General features: G+C 45.7%; 1 protein-coding gene across 12 annotated transcripts in view; it reads left to right on the top strand.

Annotated features, from left to right (window-relative positions):
* Window positions 1-24,278, top strand: part of OBSCN (obscurin, cytoskeletal calmodulin and titin-interacting RhoGEF) — a 3,169,051-nt gene that overhangs the window by 1,564,136 nt on the left and 1,580,637 nt on the right. For all 12 annotated transcript variants that reach the window (XM_069647058.1, XM_069647065.1, XM_069647061.1 and 9 more), the window contains one exon: window positions 23,058-23,324. In XM_069647058.1, the coding sequence (XP_069503159.1) occupies window positions 23,058-23,324 (267 nt within the window). The remainder of the gene's footprint in view (window positions 1-23,057; window positions 23,325-24,278) is intronic.

Genomic DNA, 24,278 nt, shown 5'->3' on the forward strand with positions numbered 1-24,278 from the left:
ATGCTGACCAATGGAAATGGGACTATGGTCTTTGGCCAATCAGGTGCTCAGGGTGTACGTCACAGGAAAGAGCACCAATAGGGAGAAGGACTCCTCCTGCTTCACCGGGGCGCGGCCCTCGAGGTCATTGGGGAAAGGCACGTGGCACATACTGCGCTTCTCACCATGGTGGCCAATGGGAATGGGAGTATGGCCTTTGGCCAATCAGGTGCTCTGGTTGTGCCTCACAGGAAAGGGCAGCATTCACTTTCTCCATTACTTTGTGTACTGCGGCTGGCAAACATGGCAAGATGCACAGTTTTCATTGTGGGTGATGGCTTTTTGGAAGATCTGTGCGTGTATGCCCTCCAAGAAGACTTGTCTGGCAATTTCGGTTTGGAGGGAGTGGACGCTTCATGGTGTAGTGTCGAAGTGTGCTGTTTTGGCGGACTGCTCGTAGAATGTCAACGCGTGGCCTCTTCGGCAACTGTACTGATTGTGCACTTTGGAGCCTTCTTTATGGGTTACATGTCTTTTTCCTGTGTCTTCCGTCAACTGAAGATCATGATGAAAGCAGTGCAGTGCATTTTTCCTACTGCGAAGGTGCTTTTCTCATGTATACCCACAAGAATAGTGTGGAAGTGATTGCTGTCGCCAGCCAGAGGTCGGAAGGGGTCTCATCAACAGAAGCATGTGTGACTTCTTGAGTGCTGCTGGGATGTTCTCCTGTGAGAATGAGAACATTGGTTCGCGATACATACACCTTTTCATGGCAAAAATGGCATATTTTTGTTGCACAGTGGCAATGAAATGTTGTTTCCCAATCTACACACTATACTGAAGACCCTATTGTAAGAATGTGAGCTGACGTTGAAAACACACATTTACATAAGAAAACCACAAAAAAAGTGTTACTAGGGAAGCACCGTTAACAAAAAGAAAATAAACAACAACAAAAAAACAAACCCAAAGTTTCTTTTAAGAGCCACCACAACTAACAACGTCCGCTCCCTTGGTCGAAAGTTATTCCCCCACTCCCGCGCTCGCCCAGCATGAAAAGTCTGCAAATATTGCGATAGTTGCAGGGTGGCACTTGTTACATATTCCCATTTTGCAGTTGACGCCCATAGAAATGGCCCTGCAGAGGCTATGGGATTGGGCAATTAAGTTTATGGGTGTGGTGTGTACGAACAGAATGTGCTACACAGTGAATTTGACGACAGAAATGCAGAGGGTGCTGTTATGGCTGTGTGTTTCACGGGGCACAGCGTGCAGGTTTTAGGAGATTCCGACATACATTGACTGAAAGTTACTGGCAAACACTGCGCAGTGGCTACTCATTTTGTAATCTATCATGTGCATGTGTAGTGCTATGGAGCAGCTACAATGAAGTGCCTGATTTGCGTTTCTCTGTGTGACACTTTTGTGATATGCAATCATGCCGATATTATTGCTGTTCATTGTGCAGGCAAAATTGCACAGCATGTTACACAAGCTTCAGTGCCGTTTGCGATGAAGGAGGTACTTGCCCAGTTCTTTCATTTGTTTCCGATCTCTTGCATAGGTTTCTATCGCATTATGCAGTCACTGATGTGGCAGCGTCATTTTCTATTTGGTCTGTGAATGCAGACAGCGCGCTACATTGCAAATAAGTGTATTTGTGTCTTTGTTCGACATGTGCCAATGGCATACTTCGCCCATGGGAAAATGACATTTCACAGCACAAATACTTTTCCCCATCTATAGCGTTCATTTTACGATGCCAGCCATCCTGATTTTTGCACACCCCTTTTAAATTGCCTTGGTGCCGTTCTTGAAAGTAGTGATATTTTTTGTAGTTAGTGTTGCTCTCTTGAAAACGCTCTGCAACACGTAAAAAAACCTCTTTGTACAGTGACCCCTTTTCTAACCGATTGAACTACAATGTTTACCAACCTGTCACGCCTCACACCCTACGTGCATGCTTTGGAAATTCCCTTGTTGATCTGTGAAAGGTGCTTTCTGTATTTACCTTTTTTCCTTTCCCAGTTCATTTTAATTTATTATGGTGTTCTCTCAGATGCCACAGACGGGACGGCAGGAAAGGTCCGGTACAGAAGGGGCAGCACCTGCCTGGATACTATAGGGGACGTGCCGGGAGACGGAATTTTGGGTGGCCCTCACCTACATAGGCACCAGTCATTGTAATGCTCCTGTAAGCACCCCTCCCACACACTTCCAAGTACCTTCCCTCTGTTCAGTAGCGCGTTGCAGTACATGCAAAATACAATGCTCTTTGCCGGGTAAGGGTCTGTAGCGCAGCATATGGTTTGCAAAGGTTGTTTTACAGCTCCGCTGCCCTACAGGAGTGCCCCATTTGTTGCCCGCAGCAGATGTGGGAAATGCTGTACATGAAAGTACCGTACGTAATTTTTGGAAGGCCGGTAGCCTGCCCACTGGTCCCTTGTGATTTAATTTTAGTTGTCATCACATGCAGTACAAACAGTTTATGCTAAGTCATTAGTGTTAGGAGTAGCTTTCACGAATATATATACATTGTAGAATATAAGAATGTTTACAACAATGCAAAACACAGCTTCATTACGTGCACCAGGAAGCCATTTATTCTGTGTGACCCATGCAGCTACAGCGCTTTTCCAACAACCACTAAGGTTGTTTGTGCTCTGCATATCCTGCTCTTTCCTTACTTGCCTTTACATGGACCAGTATGTGCGTTAGGAAGGTGCACCAGCTTTGCCATTTTGCAGACTTAGTACCAACTGTTCCACCTGCAGTTACATGTTTCCTTCAACTGTACGACCGGCAGGCGACCTCTTGATACTTTCCATCACAATGCTCAGTGCAGACACAATGTATCTGTTTCACGGGTCATGGAAAGGCAAGCAGCAGATAAATCAAAGTTATGCGACATTTAACACGCCCACGTGACACTGCAGGTTGCTGTTCCTTGTTTACCAGTGACCGTTATACAGTTAGGAGTACTTTAGCCACACAATTGGTAGGCTTGCAGAGCCACCCATGAAGTCGGCAGCAGTACTTTAAATGCGGTAGCCTACTGCATGAATCCGTAAGGCTGGCGACAGGGGCGGTGTTACCAGCACACAGTGGATGACCTATGCATGGGTCTAGGTGTGTAACGGAAACAGGTGCGCTTCTACAACTACTTAAAAGTGCATTCGAAGATGCAGACATGCAGCCACTAACCGAGTCCTACGGATAGTTGCAGTGTCATTGCACATACGCCAAACAGGTGCAGTGTCCATAGGAAACGTCCACATTGCTCATCTGTATTCATCCCGGGCGGTAGTGTGCGGCACAGATTTATCATGTACTGTTAACACAAAAAGAGAGCCTCCTGACACACTAAACAAGATTTACTATGTACATATGTAATTGGTACGATACACCAACACTATTCAAAAAAGTAAGGGGTAGCGCAAATGGATACATACACCAGACAATTTGCCCATTCCACACGTTTATCTTGATGGCAGCCAAGGAATCAGTAACAAACCGTTGTTAACGGGAGGTTATGGTTATGTTGCTGTACAAAATACCTATCCTCTTTACAGAAAACGCTATGCTAAAGCAACGTTCTGCTTACAGTGCCCTACTAAAAACCACTAACAAATTTTGTTAGTGAAATTCACTAACAAAAACATTGTTAAAGGGACATTATGGTTAAGTTGCACTAGCAAAAACCTATGAAATTCAATGGAAAAATGTTGTTACAGGGACGTTATGCTTACAGGTAAATCCCAACAAAAAAAAAGAAATTCGACCATTATGGTAATTTAAGCAAACATAACTCGTGCCACCAGTGTGCATTGCAAGGACTAACACACATGACATCAAAGATGCCATCACAAATCTCATTCATGACATCACTGAGGTATTTAGACCCCAACTGAATCCTCACAGCCACTGGGAGCCAACGCAGAGATTTCAGTGCTGGTGAGATACAATCCCTGGGTTTGAGGCCAAGGACAAGCCTTGCAGTTCTGTTCTGGATGAGTTGCAGAGGGCGTAGAGTAGAAGCAGGCAGATTTAAAAGAGGCTGTTGCAGTAGTCCAGCCTAGCGAGAACCAGAGCTCTGGAGACAGTGAGCTTCTCTGGGAAGGAGAGGAAAGGAAGAATAGCTTAGAGGAGGTGCAGTTGGTAGTTTGACTTCTTAGAGACGTCAGAGATGTGAGGAGAAAAAGAGGGTGTGGAGTCGAAGATGACCCAGAGGTTCTTAGCCTCGTAAGTGGGAGCAGGAAGAGGCCAGAGGCCAGCCAGAGAGTGACAGGAAAGGAGGGTGCAGGTGTGCCGATGAGGAGAATCCCCATCTTACTGGCATTCAGGCAGAGATCGTTGGCGGCACACCACTCCTGGATAGCAGACAGACAGTCAGAGATGAGAGAAGGAGAAGAGGTGGCAGAGAGGAGCCTGAAAAGCTGCATAGCACTGAAAGCTGTAGCAGAGAGCGGCAATGTGGTGGGCAAGAGGTGCCAGGTATTGGTTGAACAGCCAGGGAGAGATGTTATACCCCTGGCGAACACCCCAGGTAGCGAGTGAGAGAGAGGAAAGGAAGGACCCAAGTTGGACCTGGGAGGGTCGATCAGAGAGGAAAGAGTTCTGCAAGGCCATGGCCTGATCGGTGACACCCAGGTTATCACAGAGACGATTGAGCAGGATGGCATGGTGGACCGTGTCAAAGGCAGAAGAGAGATCAAGTAAGATGAGAACAGAGGGGAGATTAGAATCGAGGTTAGAGAGCAGGTCTTCATGGATGTTCAGGGGAGCAGTTTCCGTGCTTCTGGCTGCTGTGAAGCCAGACTGATGGTCATGGAGACAACCAACAGATTCAGTATGAAGATTAAGCTGGGAGATGGCCAGCTTTTCCAGGAGTTTGCCCAGGAAAAGAGTGATGGAGATTGGGCGATAGTTAGCCGGGCAGGAGTGGTCGGCTGAGGGTTTCTTAAGAAGAGGGTGCACATGGGAGTGCTTCAGGAGGGAAGGGAAGGCTCCAGTGGCGAAGGAGTGGTTGCAGAAGTCAGCCAGAGCAGGACCGTGGGTGTCAATGTGGTCCTTGAAGGTTTTGGAAGAACAGGGAAGAACCTGTTTTGATGAGACTTTCATAGATCAGACTTGTCTAGAAACCTTGACAGGGGAGAATAGAGGAAAGGCAGAGAAGGAGGGAGGAGAGGTGGCCACAGGGGGGCCAGTGGTAGAGGAGAGAGTGGAGGGAGGAGGAGAGGACGAGAGAGTGGACAGGATGTCCTGAGTTTTAGAGATGAAATGAGAAACCAGGGCCATGCAGAGGGCCTTGGAGGGGACAGGAGAGGTAGAGACTGCAGCAGGATTGGCCAGCTCCTTGCAGATTTTAAAGAGTTTGGCCAAGTTGTTAAATGCCGCAGAGATGCAGGCTTGGATGTGGGCTCTCTTCTTGGTGCGGACAGAAAGCTGGTATTGCCTTTGGAGCAGGCAGCATGCCAGTTTGTCAGAGGATGCACAAAAAGCTAGCCATTTCCTCCCAGCCACCCTGCACTTGCATTTAAGGGTGACGAGGTCAGAGTCGTACCAGGAGTTGCACTTGGCTTTGGGCTTCAAGCGTATTCTCATGACAGGGGCAAGAACATCAAGAGTATCAGAGATAGAAGATTGGAGCATGGAAAGGGCTATGCCAGGATGTAAGTGAGCCAGAGGAGGAGGAGGCAGAGAGAAAGTGGCAGCGAAAGCCGCAACTGGCACATGCTTCATGGGCGGATGAACGGGAAGGTAGGTGGCAGTGCTGGAGTAGGCTTGGCGTGAGCGGAAGAGAGGGAGAGATGGGAGGAAAGGAGGAAGAAATCACTCCAGGAGTTAGGAGTGGTGAGAGGGATAGAGAGGCATACCAAAGCACGCCTCATGGTATGGACGCTACATCAGGTATACATTTAAGTAGGAGACAATATCAGGTAGGTGCATAATCTGTCAAAGCCCATCTCATGGTGCGGGGGCTACATTAGGTATACATTTAAACAGGAGAGAAAAGCACCTCAAGGTGAGAGGAGCTAGATACAAGGGTACAATCATGCATAAGGTACCAGAGTGGAGTAGGTAAACAATCACTCCTGAGAAGCTTCATCCTGTAGTACAGGGGCAAACAGGAGCAAATGTGCATAAAATGCCAAGTTGGCGAATGTTAATGTTCTTGAAATGCTTGACTCGTGGTGCAGTGGAGAAAGGAGGGCACATAATAGGCGAGAAAGAAAATGTGGTTGCACGGGTATTGTATTGTTAGTGATCACGGCAACCTCTGTGCCAGTATGGTTGAAAGGTCTGCGGCACGGTAGGGGACAAGTGCAGAGATCACTGATCGGGAAGGTGCGACACGCTTGCATAGGATATAGTAAAAGTTTGCACCGTGCAATATTAAGTATATAAAACATAACTAAATGCAGTATGCATCAAGTTACCCAGCTTACCTTGCGGAAGGGAGGATTGGCCAGGGCTTGCACACAACGGCATCGGGAGTGAGGCTTCCAGGTTTGCTGGCTGAGACGATATACAGCAGCCTTAACTACGGCCTTCACTGAGGCTGGCTGTGCCTCCCGGCCTCCAGCGCAGCCAATGCAAATAAAGGCTGAATGCTCAGCCTGGCAGCCAATGGAAAAGCAGCATGTAGAAGGCAGCAAACAACAAGGTATGCACGGCAGTGCGCCGGCGCCCATCACAGGATGGTGGTAGGGTCAGCAGGCAAGAGTGGATCCAGATAATTTTTGATCCCAGCAGAGATGATATATAGCAGCCTTAATTTCAGCCTCCATTGAGTTCCGCCCAGAGTCTATCAGTATGTATCACTTGTGGAGGCATTTTGGATTAAGACACAGACAACAGATTCTGAGTTAGAAATAATACACTTTATTAACTTAAAAGTCAGAATGGAAAAAGGCCTATCTTGCCCTATACAATGGTGGGATTTCCCTATCAAAATAAAACTAAGCAAAGTAGTGTTCAACTGAAGAATCTGTCTTTGTCCAAAACCTATGCTTGCCCTCTCACCTAATCTATACAATGTGTAGGGATGTAAACAACCAACAAAAAAGTGTTCAACACAAAGTTCTTAGCCTCGTCCGGCTTGCAGCTTTCTTTCAGCTCCCCTCCCTAAGTATAAACAGTTTGAACGAAAAGTCTCAAAATGGACTTCCTTAAATTCAGGATAATACAGTTTTGACCAATGCTCGGAGTTCCCTTCCTCAAGTTCCAAATAACACAGTTCCAAACATAAAGGAGTCTTGAGAGTTGTAGTTCATTCAGTTTTCAAAATATATTTCGAAGGGATTGTGTCCTCCGACGTATTCCTTATCTTAGATAGAAATCCTTCAGCTTTGCTGGCCTCGGAAAATTTTTTCGCCAGAGGGCGCTGCGCGTCGATGATCGCCGAGTCGATGACCCTCGACGGCCTCCGTGCCGACGTCGACGTCATCCTGCCTATAAAGGCCGCGCGCAGCGTCCGTTGCTCAGTTCCGTTTTTCCGCGCTTCGTTGTGCCTCGGAACACCGTTGCTCAGTTCTCGTCAAGATAACGTATATAATAACTACTATTTACCTCGATATCGATGGCATCCTCCTCCGACCCGACGACCCCTCGGTCCGGTTTCAAAAAGTGCCGAGACTGCGGGAAGAAAATGTCGTTGACGGACCCTCACAGGGTCTGTTTGTGGTGTCTGGGAATCACGCACCAGAGTTCGGAGTGTGAGGAATGCCTTTCCATGACGGCGAAAGCCTTGAAGGAGCGTAGGGGGAAGCTCGAGAGAGGTAGGTCAACTTTAACTTCCTCGAAAGCTTCTTCGGTAGAGTCGAGACGTTCGTCTCCTCACCATAAAAAACACTCTCGATCTAGATCACGAAGTGGCTCCCACCACTCGTCGACATCGAGACACTCGAAGAAGAGACGTAGGAGATCCCCTTCGTCATCTTCGTCGAGTTCTCCTGAGAGAGTTCATTGCCCCACAAAACGCAGCTCGCAAGCTGAGTGGGAGGAATTCAGGAAAAAGATGCTAAGCGTCTTCGAGAAAGCGGCCTCGTCCCCCTCGAAGACAGCTGAGGGTGATACCCCGGGTAAAAAACCCAAAAAATCTAAACGCCGCGAGTCGCAGTACCCGGCGGAAAAGTCAACCCGAAAGCGCCTCGAGCCATCGGGAGATAAAGCATCATCGACGCCATCGTCGAAAACTCCTTCGAAACAGAGGTCGGCGCCATCGACGCCGTTGTCGAAGGATTCATCGGCGCATCAGTCGATCGAGTCGACGCCGACGTCGACGCCGATATCGACGCCGGTGAAGGAAAGAACCACGGCTACTCCACAGCCAACGGTTAGACAAAAGACCTCCGACTCGACGCCGAGAACGTCGACGTCGTTCTCGAGCAGGACTCCGATCCTTTCGAGTTCTTCGAGGCCTAGTACACATTTCTCGACGCTTTTCACGGCGCCTTCGAGTACTTTCACGTCGGTGTCGACGACATCGACGTTTTCAAGGCCTGTGATGATGGCTCCTTCTGCATTGGAAATGGGGTTTATACCATTCCAAAAACCAATGTATCCCCCTTTAACCTCGATTTTTGAGGAAAGGGAGGATTCAGACCAAGATATTGATTTACAGAGGACCACATCACCAGAGCCAGAGACTTTCGCCTCTGAGGAAGGAAGATTAAAAAATCTTCAGGATGCACTTCAGGAAGCTAGTGGCTTGGACACTTCTCCTGAAGCAGAATTTATCAAACCAGACCCAGGAGAACATGCGGAGACTCCATATAGAGCTCTGATGTCTAGAATCATAGAATTTATGGGTTGGTCTGCACCTTCTCCTGCCTTTCAGCAGGATGACCTCACTGACATACTGGACAAGGGCCCACAGGAGGATCCTGTGGTTCCATTTCACTCTGCTCTACAGAGAAGGATTTTGACAAACTGGGAAACGCCAGAAATTATCCCGGCAGTAAATAAAAAACTGTCAACAAAATACAGGGTGGCTAGTTCTGACCCTGAATATTTGTCAAAACACCCTACTCCTGAGAGCTTGGTTGTACAGGCTGCAACCTCATCAGGCAGCACATCTGCATACCCCACTGCTCCGCAGGATAGGGATGACAAAAAGTATGATGCCATGGCTAAGAAGGTTTTTTCTGCCTGTAGCATGGCGTTAAAGTCTATTAACGCGACCTGTACGCTCGCTAGGTTCAGCCACACCCTTTGGGAGTGCGCTTCATCAGCGGCTGACTGCCTCCAAGAAGGAGAGGAAAGGGACGCATTTTTAAACATCATCAGGGATGGTAAAGATGCGATGTGCGAGACCCTACAAACTGGCCTAGATTCTGCTGACAGTATCAGCAGGGCCATGGCGGCAAGTACCACAATCCGCAGGCATGCGTGGTTGAGGAAGTCTGGTTTTGCCTCTGACGTGCAGACCAGGCTTTTGAATATGCCCTTTGACGGTTCTACCCTCTTTGGAAAGAAGGCGGATGACAGTTTGGAGAAACTGCAAACGTCCAAGGCAGCAGCCAAGTCATTGGGAGCTGCTATCCGTCAGAATACCTTTCGTCCTTCGGGATCATCGTGGAGAGGACGGTCCTTTCGTTACTATTCCTCATATGGAAGGGGCAGGGGACGACCGGCTCAAAGAGGCCAAGGAAGATTTACCCGTGGTGGACGGGGTAGGGGAAAGAAAGCCGCACCCGCAGGAGCAGGAGCCACTTTACCTTCGGCAACTGCATCAGCCGCTTCAAAACCACTCTGAGGTCTCCCCTCACAGAACACCAGTAGGGGGCAGGTTAACTCACCATCTGACGGAATGGCAGGCTATTACGTCAGATGCTTGGGCTCTGGAGACAGTGGCCCAAGGTTACTGCCTGCCCTTCCTACATATCCCTCAGAGTCATCCACCGGGGAACAACCCTTTGAAGCTTCCAGATCCGCTCCTCTTGCAGGAGGTTTTAGACCTGCTAGAGAAAGGTGCCATAGAACTGGTACCTGTAGCGGAAAGGAACAAGGGTTGGTACTCCCCCTACTTCATAATACCGAAGAAGGACGGAGGACTGAGACCCATCTTAGACTTACGGGAATTGAACAAATTCCTCCGAAAGGACAAGTTCAAGATGGTGACTCTCTCTCAGATCCTTCAGGCCCTCCAGCTTCAGGACTGGTTGGTATCTCTAGACCTCCAGGACGCTTATTTCCATGTGCCGATCCATCCCAGGCACAGGAGATACCTGAGGTTCGCAATTGGCAGCTCTCATTATCAATTTCGAGTTCTGCCATTTGGGCTAACCTCCGCCCCGAGGGTCTTTACCAAGCTAATGTCGGTTGTGGCTGCAAGTCTAAGGAGGGAAGGGATTCATGTCTACCCTTACCTAGACGATTGGTTGATCAGAGCTGTATCTTCGGAACAGGCTCAGAGACAACTAGATTATGTTTGCCACTTCCTTCACAAGCTGGGCTTCTCCCTCAATTTAAAGAAGTCACAGATGATACCATCACAGAGACTCCAATTCATTGGAGCAGTCCTGGACACTTCCCTGGGAAAAGCCTTGCCACCAGAGGTGAGGGCTCGAGATATTCTGCAGATGGTCATCAGATTTCAGAATGCCCAATATCTCCCAGCCTACGACTTTCTGAGGTTGCTAGGCCTCATGGCATCCTGCATATTCCTCGTGCCGGAGGCTCGCCTGAGAATGAGATCCCTCCAGTGGGCACTGAGAACTCAGTGGTCACAGTTCTCAGGAAGGATGACAGATCTCCTTCGGATCCCGGTCAAAGTAGCCCGAGACCTTCAGTGGTGGGCCTGTCGGGAGAACATCCTGAAAGGAGAAATGTTTTGGCAACCATGGCCGGAGATAACAGTAGTCACGGATGCCTCACTCACGGGGTGGGGAGCTCACGCCAACGACTTGACCATCAGCGGTCGTTGGTCTCCATCGGAGTCCAGACTACATATCAACCTGTTGGAGCTGAGAGCCATCAGACTAGCGCTGAAGGCTTTTCTGCCGTCTGTACGGGGAAGAAACGTCCTAATAATGACGGACAATACAGTGGCCATGCACTACCTCAACAAAAGAGGAGGCGTAGGCTCACTACCACTGTGCAGAGAGGCGATGCAGCTCTGGTTTTGGGCAATTCAGGAAGGAATCTCTCTATCGGCAATTCACCTAGCCGGAGAGAAGAACTTGACAGCGGACGCTCTGAGCAGGCAGAGCACAGTCTCTCACGAGTGGGAGATAGCTCAGGAAGTCCTTCAAGAGATCTTCGCCCTTTGGGGAACCCCTCAAGTGGATCTGTTCGCCACCAGTATCAACAGGAAGTGCGACAGATTTTGCTCAAGGGAATTTCCCCCGAGAGGAGCTCTAGGAGATGCGTTCGTAGTGGACTGGGAGTTCCCACTTCTGTACGCGTTCCCTCCGGTCCCTGTCATTCCTCAAATGATCAGGAGGTTGAGAAGGTTTCGGAAGACCATGATCCTAATTGCCCCGGATTGGGCCAGGAGAACGTGGTACCCGGACCTTCTAGACATGTCCATCTGCCCTCCAATTCGACTGCCATACAGAGAGGATCTTCTCTCGCAGAAGGAAGGTCAGGTTCTCCATCCAGCCATCAAGACCCTCAACCTTCACGCTTGGTGTCTGAAAGGTTGAGGTACAAGGATTGGGACCTTCCGGATGATGTTATGGAGGTGTTGCTTTCGGCCAGAAGGCCGGCAACTAAAACTCTATACCGCTGCCGTTGGAACAAATTTTGCAGCTGGTGCAGAGAAAAGAATATTGAACCCTTTTCTTGTGGTACACCTATGGTGTTGTCATTCTTACTTTACCTGGCTAATTCAGGCCTACAGGTTGGCACAATTAAGGGCTATCTCGCAGCGCTATCAATCTTTAAGCGCACTGCAGAGGAGCCTTCATACTTCAAAATTCCATTGGTAATACAATACCTAAAAGGATTAACTAATGTTTATCCCCCGAAACCTTTTCAAGTTCCCTTATGGGATTTAAACCTAATTTTAAACTTCCTAAAGGGTGCCCCTTTTGAACCACTACACTCTTGTTCATTGAAGCTTCTCACCCTCAAAACTGTTTTGCTAATAGCATTGACATCTGCTAGAAGGGTTAGCGAGTTGCAAGCCTTATCGTGTAAACCTCCACATACAATCTTTTACAAGGACAAAGTTGTTCTTCAGGTGAAGCCTAACTTCCTCCCGAAGGTAGTCTCGGAGTTTCACATCACTCAGAAGATTATATTACCTTCTTTCTACCCTCCTCCTCATCCGGGGAAGGAGGAAGAGAGACTGCACAGGCTGGACCCTAAGCGAGCCTTGAGCTTCTATATCAGCAGATTGGCTAAGATCAGACAAGCAGACCAACTCTTTGTAGGTTATGCAGGACATAAGTTGGGCCTTCCAATAACAAAACAAACCATCTCCAGATGGATTATTTTAGCCATTCTGGAGTGCTACAAATTGGCAGGAAAGGAGCCTCCTCAAAATCTAAGGGCTCATTCTACCAGGGGTATCGCAACATCCTCAGCCCTTCAAAGAGGGGTGCCAATTCGAGATATATGTGCGGCTGCCACATGGTCGTCCGCACATACATTTACCAAATTCTATAGCCTGGATTCCTCCTCTAGTCAAGAAACTAGATTCGGCAAGGCTGTGTTACACTCTGTCCATTCTGGAAGGGTAACATAACTTTTATTACTCCCGCCTCCAGTCACAATACCACTGCTATGGGAGTCTATCTAAGATAAGGAATACGTCGGAGGACACAATCCCTTCGAAGAACTAGTTACTCTTACCTTGTAACGTTCTTTCGATGGGATGTTCCTCCGACGTATTCCTTATCGACCCTCCCATCCATCCCCGCAGTATGACTTCCTGTGGGTTTGCAGCCTATGCTCCTTCAAGGTGATTAGTCTAATCCAAAAACATTACTGGGGACTACAAAACGGAACTGAGCAACGGACGCTGCGCGCGGCCTTTATAGGCAGGATGACGTCGGCACGGAGGCCGTCGAGGGTCATCGACTCGGCGATCATCGACGCGCAGCGCCCTCTGGCGAAAAAATTTTCCGAGGCCAGCAAAGCTGAAGGATTTCTATCTAAGATAAGGAATACGTCGGAGGAACATCCCATCGAAAGAACGTTACAAGGTAAGAGTAACTAGTTCTTCTATTATGTAAAATGTTCTCCCACTTTGTTATCGAATATGGCCCTCTTTGATTCACCGTTAAAGTTCAGGTTCAATCGCCCTAAAGTTCAGCATATAGTGTGTTCACTTGCATTTTTAAAGTTCTTTTCACTTTAAGATTCAGTATGTATTGGTTTCACTTAAGTTCAAAGTTCTATACACTTGAAGGTTCAACATATAAGGATTTTACTTGGTTTGAAGGTTCATTCACTTCTGTGTTCGGCATATGGTGGTTTTAAAGCTCCATTCATTTTTATATCCCCATATGTAAAGGTTTTGCTTATTTATGACGTTTTCATTCAGTTTGGAATTCAGTAACCATGAGGTTGTACTTGTTGAGGCTTTCTTTCTGTTCGAAATTCAATAATTATGAGGTTGTATTTGTTAAGGCTTTCATTCGGTTTGAAATCCAATAATAATGAGATTGTATTGGTTAAAGTTTTCATTCAGTTCGACCTGTTGTTTAATATCATTGTAGGTTGCCTTAAATGAAGTGCCCAGCACTCAGAGACTTTCGAAAAAAGTGCTTTCATATGCACATATCCACTCCGCTACAATGTATTCTTAACCGTTCAATAGTTAACAAGGATTCACATCAGAGAACTTCGAAAAAAAAACATGTTCTGTCAAACGCGCGATCACTCCGATACAAAGTAATCCTTCACAAAAGTTCAAGCACTCGCATACTGGGTTTCTCCTTTGGTAGAAACTCGCTGGTAGTGTCCACAGGTTTGTATTTATTTATTCATTTATTTTATTGAGCGTTTGTTAGGGGGTTTATACAACTGAATAGTGTTTCAAAGTACCACAAGCCTAAATAGGAAAGGGACAAGGGAAAAATAACAATGGCAAAAACAGTAAAATATAGTAATGGTCCTACTAGGCCTTGTGGCATTCGGCCAGGCAAGTGCTTTGAGGAGAAGTGCAGGAGATAGAGAGGGAGTGGGGGGGCAGAGGAGTGCGCAAGTGCTGGTGGAGTACCTGGGCGGCAAGTGCTAAGAGGAACCAGGGAGGAGAACCTCAGGCTGAGTGCTAGTACAATTGGCTCCGACAGGTGGGATGCAGAGCCGCCAAGCAGGGCCTACGGGGCAGTGCAGTGGGGGTGCTGGTATCGACTGGGAAGAACGGCCTGACAGCCTGTGAGATTCATGAAGATCAGGCCACCATTCACAGCTGCAGTGGGGTGATTAGTAGGGAAGAGAAAGAGGTAGAGAAGAGTAGAGTTTTTAGCAGTTTCCGGAACATGAGGATGTCAGGCTCAAGTCTGAGAGGGCCAGGGAGGCCGTTCCAGGGGGAGGCTCCAGCTGAGCAGAGAGCCCCGCCCACAATCTCTGTTTAGAGAAGTGTTTGACAAAGAGTTGGAGTGAGAGGAGCGAAGCGCTCTAGCAGGAGAGTATTTAGTTGGAGCTAGCGTGTTCCAAGGCCCCAGAAGGCCTTGTGAATGATGCAGAGGGTCTTGAATTTGATCCTTGCAGACACTGGGAGCCAGTGGGGAGATTTTAGGGCTGTAGAGATACATTGGGGAAGGTGAGAAAAGGAAGAATACCTTTGAAGTGATGGAGCAAGAAGTGAGACTTCTTAGTAAGGTCCATGATGTAAGGGATGAAAGAGAGAGAGGAATCGAAGATGACCCTGAGATTTTGGCCTCACAAAATGGTGGGGGTAGAGGGCATGAGAGGGTGGCCAGAGGGGAGGAGGGAAAGAGAGCACAGGTACCCAATCAGAAGGGTTTTCCAGCAGCGCAGATCGTTTGGCCTTCTGCTCTCTGCCTCAGGACTCCACCTCCTGCCCGTCAGGCACTCCTGTGTCGGCGTGTGTGCACAGGAGAACAAGCACTGTGAACACCAGAAAAAGGGACAGCCTCCATGCACAGCTCTCTTCCCAGCACTTAATCCTTCCACAGAGGCTCAGCTCACAGGCTGCACTTCCATGAACCGTCAGCATGCGTCACAAACACAGCTCTCCGCTGCTTCTCATGTCCTCTCTGCTGCTTCAACACCCTTGCCACTGCCTCTCTCTGTGCCTCTTGATGAGAGTGCCTTTATACACATGCAGCACCTTGACATGCTGCAGGTGGGAATTTCTAATTGGCTCTGCCTGGCCATAATTAAAGGTACATGCCTGACTCTGACAGTGATCCTTTCTCGCTTGTCCACCCCCAGGGTCAGGATCCAAAAGTGATGGCTTTTCCCTGGTTACCTGTGCAGATGACGCATGGGGATCAGGAGGGAGAATACCCTTAGGTTTCTCACACCCTGAAAAGCAAAGTTGTCAGACACAGTGGGATAAGATGGCAATTTATAATTAGGTGTAAAAAGCCCAACCGGTCCCATTCAAATAGGATGTGCGATCTTCATTGCCTCTGGTAGCCCTCCTTTTGGTAACTATCTGTAATCCTGGAGGACATATCACGACCACCTGAGAGCAAAACAAACTCCAATTGTGAAGGGTAGACCTACATTCTGCAGCAAAATAGTCAGTAATGGGAAGAAAGAAGGAGAGCACAAACATAAGGGTCCATCCAGCCCCAAGGCTTCCACATGACAGACCAACCCTTCACTTTTTGGACTAGATCAAAGAGTAGCGTGAGAGGCATTCAGCCAACCACCAACAATATCCATCCTTTTTGGACTCTACGCATAGGCACAGCCCAGGGGTCTCTGTACGGTTCAGAGATGAGAGGTCAAACCAATAAATGTTTGATGAAAATAGTGACTTAACAGATTTACTGTTCTGGTACTAAAAATTGAGACTTGGAAAGTTTATTAATGATCAGGATGGTGTAACGCCTAACTTGCCCTATGCTATGGTGGGATTATCCTTTCCTAAAGAAACTAAGGAAAGTCTGTGTTTGCAAGTGCAACATAAGAATCTGTCTCTGTCAAAACCTATGCTTGTCCTCACAACTATAACTAAACATGGTGGGGGAATCTTCCCAGCAAAATATAAGTGTTCAAAAGTAAAGTTAAGCTACTTGCAGCTTGAGTTCTTCTTCAGTTCCCTATCTCAAGTTCAGTACAGTTCCAATATAGGTTCACTTCAATCAAGTTCCACGACAAAAAATAAGCACTCTCACATAGCAATTTGCTTTGCAATTCTGTATGTTTGCTAATTAAATTGACACTTTTGCAGCAAAGTTAGCTATTTAACTTACCCTGTTCAATAAAAGCACTGCTCATTGAATTCCTCTCTGGCTCTTAATGCTTTTTCCACCCTCTGCTGGAGAGAGAGAGTGCAATAGTAATCATCTCCGTCACTCTTAAGTGCCATATGCCTGCGTGGGAGTGCTAGGCAAGCTTGTTTTTCTTTTTAAAACATTAGAAAACCTGAAGTAATCTGGATGATACTTTTATTAAGCTAACTATATCCTCTTTGGCAAAGATATATTCTCTTTGGCAAAGACCAGTATGTGTAACTTAATTAAAAATGCTCATGCCATTTAATTCCTAACAATTTAAGTTGTTGCATAATGCAGAACTGCATTATTGCTTCTGTAAAACACTGCATTGTCTCCATGCTTTACAGAAAGGTTTAGGTTAGTGTATCTAAATCTCAGTGTTAACTAGATTTTTTTTGTCAGGGAAGATGCATCACATTGATAACTGAACACTTTTGAAAATGTACATGATCACACGGCCACCTGCTTTTAATGGCAAATCTAGTTCTGTAACCTTACCTGCTGGTTGTACTTATCTGTGCAACTGGTGCTCAAAACATGAGCAGTTTTATACCAGTAACCCTGAAAGCGCGATGGCAGAAGACTACAATATTCCACCTAGTTTGACCAGTTCTCGGCCCGCTAAACCTACTACTCTGCTTAGTCTCTTACTTTTTTCCTCTTACATAATCAATACACAAGGTTAACTAGATGTTTACGCAAACAAATGATCAATAGTTCCATCCAGACTGTATATCGACACATCTACTGCAATAAAACACTCTGTAGTTAGCCTCCAGAGCTCACTTTGCTCTATAATTTTGATTGCATTAGATATTAGCACCTCTTGGAGAGAGCATGCCCCAACTGTTTTCAGAGCCTTTTTATCAATTCTATGTATTTATTTGTGTCCATTCATGTAGCTAACCTTTTACATTTTACAGACACTCAGCCAGATCTTGCACAGTCCACTAACTCACTCGCATAGTCCAGTAGATTTTATGAAGGGCGAGTACCATTTGCAGGGGATGTTTGAAACTTTGGTGTAACATTTAATTATTTTTGCAGTAAATATCAAAGGAATTGTCACTGTGCATTGCTGACTTCTGGGTGGCAGCAGTGTGCCAAAGATAAAGTCGGTTTGTGGTGACATACACTATTTTACAGAATGTGCATTTACATTTTTTGTCACCCATTGCTATAGGGCGAGTGCATTTCTTTTACGTCGAATAGGTAAACTACATTTCTTAACCTGCAGGTCTAGTGGAATTTTAAAGAATTTGCAAGGCCTGATTATCTAATATCTTACTTCAGCGGTACACAAAAATGCTGTATTGATGCTCATTTGATGGTTTGGATCCAAAGAACTTCTGATGACATAATCTAATCATAATAATCATAGTGATTAGATTATGAATAATCCTAATCAAATGGGTGTGTTTGCTAATTAAGAACATTTTAATTAGCAAACTCTGCTAATACATTTTTGAAAACTAATTTATGCCTTGAGCTCTAGTGCATCACAATTCACACCAAACGAAGGTCCTGGGCTTCCCTTCCCCAGGTTCAAATGTAGCACCGTTCACACAAAACGGAGGCAGGGGACTTCCTTCCCCAAGATAAAGTTATCAGGTTGCTTGGCTCTCAGGGTTACCTTCTCCAAGACTTTAACTGAGCATTCACATTGTATCATCTGTTCAAAGTTCACAAGAAAATACCAGGTACACTTGACCCACCTTCAGGGTTGGTTCACCAATTGTTTCAGACTTCTTTGCAGCTTGTTCTCCATTTAAGGTTTCCTGGTTTAGGCATCAGACCACACGGTCCACCCATCACAAGTCATGCAACCAGTAACCCTATACTTTGTCTTTGGTTTGATTCTTGATGTTGGTAACTTTCATATTAGGAAACTTTCTGGTCTGGGTGCAGTTTTCAGACCGCACGGTACACCCATCACAGCTTGCGCAACCATAAATCTCCCCAATGCTGCTGTCTCCCTTTTTAGGCTCTTCTGACTTGGGTTTTCACGTTCCACACTGGTATTCCTTGTAGCATTCTTTTATACCAGTTCTTGACTGGTCATATACTTATGACTTTTTCTAACGTTTGCAGTTATTACTGGCTCTTCGCAGCTCTTCCCGACATCTCTCGCAAACCATTTTGCCAGGCATGTCGCCACACACATACCGGCTTCTGTACTCTGCTCCACCTCTGCTATACGGCAGTGCCTGCAACCCGCCTTCCCATATGAGATTTCCTGGTCCTGCCCAGTCCCTCTGTCACGTCTCACGGGATTGTTGCCAGCATCTCGGCTTCCTGGTCCTACTGCACAGCGGATTCTCTCCTCTATTTCCCTTCTGCTGCTCCTTGTATGCTTTTGGGCTCCACCTTTTATACTCTTTTCCATTCTTAACAGGCTGCAGGTGAAGTGAGTTCAACTGAATTGCCTGACCTTGTATAAACCTGTTATGTGACTTGCCTGATCTTCATAACTGGATGCCTCCAGACCCCTCTTCTTCACCCCAGTACTAGAGTGATGTTTGCAATAGGAAGTGTGCACTACTCTTAGCTGCCTCTTCCTCTTCTCAGTACTTGGTGGGAAACTACAAGGAAGGATGGGATGAGATTGATAATATCCCATGAAGACTGAGAGAGGATCAGGTAGGTCAGTGTTAGTGAAGGGGGAATACTATGTCTCGCCTTCAGGCACCTTCTCTCCAATCCCCAAGGACCCTCGACACAGTTGATCCTCCCTCGCTTGTCCACCCCCAGGGTTGGGATCCAAAAGCGATGGCTCTTCCCTGGCCACCTGAACAGAAGATCCCTGGGGAGTAGATGTGAGAGTACCTTCAGGTTTCTAACAGACCTTAAAACTAGCTGTGTAGATTCATGTGTGAACATTAGAACAATAAGGACTCCAAACCCATTGGACCTCAGTCAGATGTTGGACGGGTAAGCGATCTTTAACAAAGCTCAACAAGATAAAGAGAGTGTTAGACTATATGCAGTATAGAATCATGCCACCACAATCCTTGTTGATGCATGGTCACATTTAAAACAGGACTGGATCTTGAAAAATGCAAACATCTCTGCTGTGGAGTAAGTCTGTTGCAAACCCTGCTAACTGTACACGATCAAAAACCAATGAAAATGTCCCAACTCACAACAAACACAAAGCCCACTTGGTATAAATTGTATTGGAGACTGCTCAGAAGATAGTTAAAGTAGTTTGCGTAATGTGACCTAAGTCACTTTGAAGGGCATTTTCTTTCATTGTGTATACACAAAGGCTACAATCAGTATGCAGATAGTAACCCTCCAAGATATAAAAAAAAAAGAAACATAAGACAAAATGCTTGTGCCGTCTGATGAATGGGAGAAAGAAATGAAAGAATCCTTCCTTGCTCACCATGTATATATAATTATTATAACAGTCAGAACATTAGCCACCTCATAAACAGATGCAAGGAGCGGTCACATTACAACGCTGCTGTTGTCAAATGAATCTGAATAAATGAGGAGTATTTTCTATCAATCTCTTGCTTGATATCTTTTAAGAGGAGTGGTTAATAAGAAATATTTGCAAGAAAATCTCCCTGCATACAGAGCTGTAAGGAATTTTGAGAAGACAGTTCTTTTCCAAAAGCAGTGTTGTAGCATGTCAACACATTTAAATGGGCCATTTCCGCTCCCACTCTGTACCAGTAACATGTGGGGTGCCCCAGGGATCAGCTCTGTCGCCTATTCTGTTCAATATTTATATACACCCATTAATGAGAATTATCCACCAACGTGGTCTCCTGTTCTTCAACTACGTAGATGATACCCATATTCTAATAGATATTGACCAAAGGTCAAATTGCCAACAAAAGCAAGCCAAAAACTGCCTAGTGGTGATCAAGGACAGGAACTATCTTAAAATCAGCACAGATAGAACTGAGATTATGTTTATTAATCATACCCCCATCCTCAAACGTTTGCATTTTAGCCAGAAGAGTTTGGAATTTGTCCCGATCCCATAGATGAGGTAAAGAACCTAGGAGTTGTTCTTGACAGTTCCCTTACACTAAAAGGACAAATAAATGCTGTGACTAAATCCTGCTTCTTTCAGCTTAAGAAAATCAGACCTGTACTCCCACTACTTTCTCCAGTGAGTAACCATTATGAACTTCTTCATCCTTTTCAGACTATACTTTAGAAATAGCACCTACCTGGATGTATCAGAGTTTTTGCTCAATCTTCTCCAAAGAGTGCAGAATGCAGCGACCATAGTACTCTTGAAACTGAAAAAATTAGATCACATCACCCCTACCCTGAAATCTCTACACTGGCTTCCAGTGAGAAAACAGATAGCCTTTAAAAGCATGTGCATTGTTTTTAAGAGTTTGTTGTAGCCAGATATATGTCTCCCTTTTCAGCTAAACTTAAACTCCACACCGCTCGTTGTGCCCTCAATTGAGCAAAATCAGCATCCCAGTGTACAAGAAGGAAAGGAAAGGTGCACAGTCCTTCTCAGTGCTAGCATCAAGAATGTGGAACGCCCTGCCACCAGCGCTTTGTAGTGAAACAAACCTGCTAAAATCTTGGAAACTTAAAAACCCACCTTTTCCGTCGAAACTGAATTTCATGTAGCTCTTCATGAATACATTGCATCCATTTCCAGCGCCAAGATGCCTTGGGGTAAATGTCACGCTTTTTAAAAACCCAACTAACATAACATGACATAACATACACAGGTCAACTATGGCCCCTGTCTTCCATTTGGGAGCAATAGGTAGCATGGGTTGTTCTTGACAATATTTTATTGTATCCTTTGCATATAAAAATAAATATTGCTACTTCTTGGAACTAATGATAGCACATTTTCTGTATTTTGATCATTGTCAACAATGCACTCATCATCAGGCTGTGGCCATTTGCGATACGTGGCATAGGGCACCCAATACATATGAAGGAGCCGTGCCTGGTTGCCATAGAAGATAAGATGGCTTATAACAGCGTTAACATATCATCTTGTTACAAAAATGAGATATAGTACTCTTCCATGCTATCCTCCTTAGATCGGTATTTCCTCTGAACGAAATTGAGATGAATACAGGGGTGTTTCAGGATGCTGGATCCTCACCCCACAACTGAGGCTGCCATTCATTAGCTTCAAGTGTTTCCATCACATTTTCTTTTATGCTGAAAGAAGATCAAACAGTTTCTGTGGAAGATTTGCTTAACCGTGACATGTAATACTGCCTTCATGCTAGTCTACCTATTTCATAATTGAGAAGCCTCCTCACTGTATACAGGGATACAGGCCATTTAGTGTTTAAATAAAAAACAAATGTAACTTGTGCTTAGAACCTACTCAGTGAAGAGTCATTGTTACATTGTTTGCTCATCGGGGGCAGTCAATCACATTCCTCAAATGGCAGGCAGAATTCAGCAATGACGGCTGCTGTCCCTAGGGAGCATGATTCTGGCCCACTGAAGACCTATCCCTTTCTGGCTCGCCTTGCCTCCCCTTCCTCTTAAGTTCCCTCTCCCTCTCACCCACCTCCCGACTGTTCACAACTCTTACCCCTAACCACCTCATGTCCCGTCTCCATCAGGCCTCTTCTGTATGTGCAAGCACGTCATAGAAAGAGGGAACGGGCATTTCTCACATTACCATGGCAGGTATCTTCTGTTGGGCTTCTCTTTCTTTGATGAAAGGATTTACAACCATGTGTGCAATTTCATCAGTTTTGCTAATTGTTTGGCACCAAAACACTGCTGGCACCCTGAGCACCCAAGTTGTCAACAGCGTTAATGTCTGTCTTTGGGAGCTTAAGTGGCCGCTAATGGCATTAAACCTTTGTTAATGCCCTAGCTTCGTTTGGGCCTATCACCTCTGCTGGTCCTTCCCCTGCAAGCCCTTCTGTGAGTAATTAATGTTCAATTGCACAATATTGTCCCTGTCCCAACCGCGCCTATTATCTTGAAAATAGGATTGGTTGACCACCCAAACAGATTATCATGCTTGAGTTGACTAGAATTTGTTTGCTGTCCCGAAGCACAACTTTTGAACTGGTGATCGAGCTTTGTGTCCGAATGCACCAGTCTTGAGAAGCACTTTCCGGCTACAACTTCAAAAGGCAGGATATTTCAGTTTATTTAAGTGTCCTAGAAGTGTCTCCTTTTTTGTCTGATTGCTGTATCGTACTGTAAACGAAGATGCAATTTTGATTGATATTAGCACTCGGGAGGATAGCTCAGGGGAAACGTGCTCGCCTTGGAAGCAAAACGAAACGGAGCAACGCAGGTTCGAATCACGGGTCCGTGCTTAGAAACCTCTGGGTATTAAGCGGGTTATAAATAACCAATCATATCATATCACATAAATGCTATTCAGTTTATTTACTCATGTATATATCGATTACATGGTAAGAATATGGGGGAGTTGGGTGGGTGCTCTTCTCCTACATATTAGTTAACACTACAGCCAGAAAGTACACTGACCATCTTCACACTAAGAAGTGCAACTTGAATTTGGACCCTGCGCCAGGCATTCATGCACAGTCGCCAGACACAGGCCCATTTTGTAAATGTGCGTTCTGAATGAGTTCTGAAATAGTTTTGCAACTCAAAGACTCCACCCAAATTCTGATAATGGCACTGTCTTTGCACAAATGTCTGACCTACGGCAAGCTATTATACTATGAGAAATGACACTGATGTATATTTTCATTATTCCAGCACCACTTCCAGTGTTCACCAAGGAGCTTCCTAACATGGAACTTGAGGAAGATACCACTGCACTATTGCAGTGTGAGCTCTCAATTCCTGGGGTGCAAGTGGAATGGAAGAAGGGCTCTTCTGTGATCTCTCCAAGCTCAAAGTATGAAATAGGACAGGACGGGACAGTCCAGACTTTGTACATTCACAACTTAAAGCCAGAGGACACAGCAGAGTACACCTGCAACAATGGAAATCAACAAACCAGCGCAACGCTAACAGTCATACGTAAGTTATGATGTCAGTTGATTTGACTGCATGCAATTCACTGTTGATCTTCAGGCAGTCGGATGACTTCATTTACTGAAAGGGTTACACAAGTACATATAACTAGGTCATTTGTTCAATGGGTACAACCTCTTCTTTGAGTCAAAACAATATGATGGTCTCCTTCAAAAAATATGAATTTGGAAACGTCCTTAAGATGTTCTTGTTCTGTCTTGAAGGCTGTGGGCCCAGCGGCAGCACCTGTTGCACAGTCAATGCTAGAAGCAATCATTTATATTGTGTTGTTGCTGCCACATTTTGCTGAGGCTCTTTTAGTCCTTTCCTTGCTGACATCAACACCTCTCTGTGGTTGATTTTCTTAGTTTTTCTTTCGCTAGAGATTGAAGTTCCTTCTCAGGTAGGTTCAGTTTGAAGTAGCTCCATGTGCAGTACCAGAAACTGGTTGTTAGGAAAACATTTATTTTTGCACCTTCCCTTCCATAGTTTCTATGGCACACCCTTTCTATTTGCTTGCTTTGAATCCTGTCCTGACTTTTTAGAGGTAAGTCAAGTTTTATGCTTTACTTCCCTTGCTTGATTTGCTCATTCTTGTGGGGAAACTGACTAATCCCTGAACCTGTCAGTATTGATGTCTCTCTTTATAAATTCTTGTATTGTTACAATTGCACACATCACCTTTCAGGAAGTGTGGTTAGGATACGCTTTGTGGTTACTTTTACAATGCGCCTAAGATAAGCTTGTGACAGCTGTGATATGTGTACAGTTTTTTTTGTTATTTTACTAGTGCACCTTTGCCTTTACTGCAAGTGGCAACTAAAAGTGGTTAGTACCCTAGGACCTCCGCGCCATGAGGTTTTCTGCTTGTTCTTTGGCCATATTGTTATTTGGCCTTCTTCCTGCCTTATTAGATGAGGAAATACCTTTTATTGAAATCCCTTTCCCTAGGAAAGCTGT

The sequence above is a fragment of the Ambystoma mexicanum genome, chromosome 2q (genome assembly GCF_040938575.1).
Source record: "Ambystoma mexicanum isolate Mex_15411 chromosome 2q, UKY_AmexF1_1, whole genome shotgun sequence".
Classification (NCBI taxonomy): Eukaryota; Metazoa; Chordata; class Amphibia; order Caudata; family Ambystomatidae; genus Ambystoma; species Ambystoma mexicanum.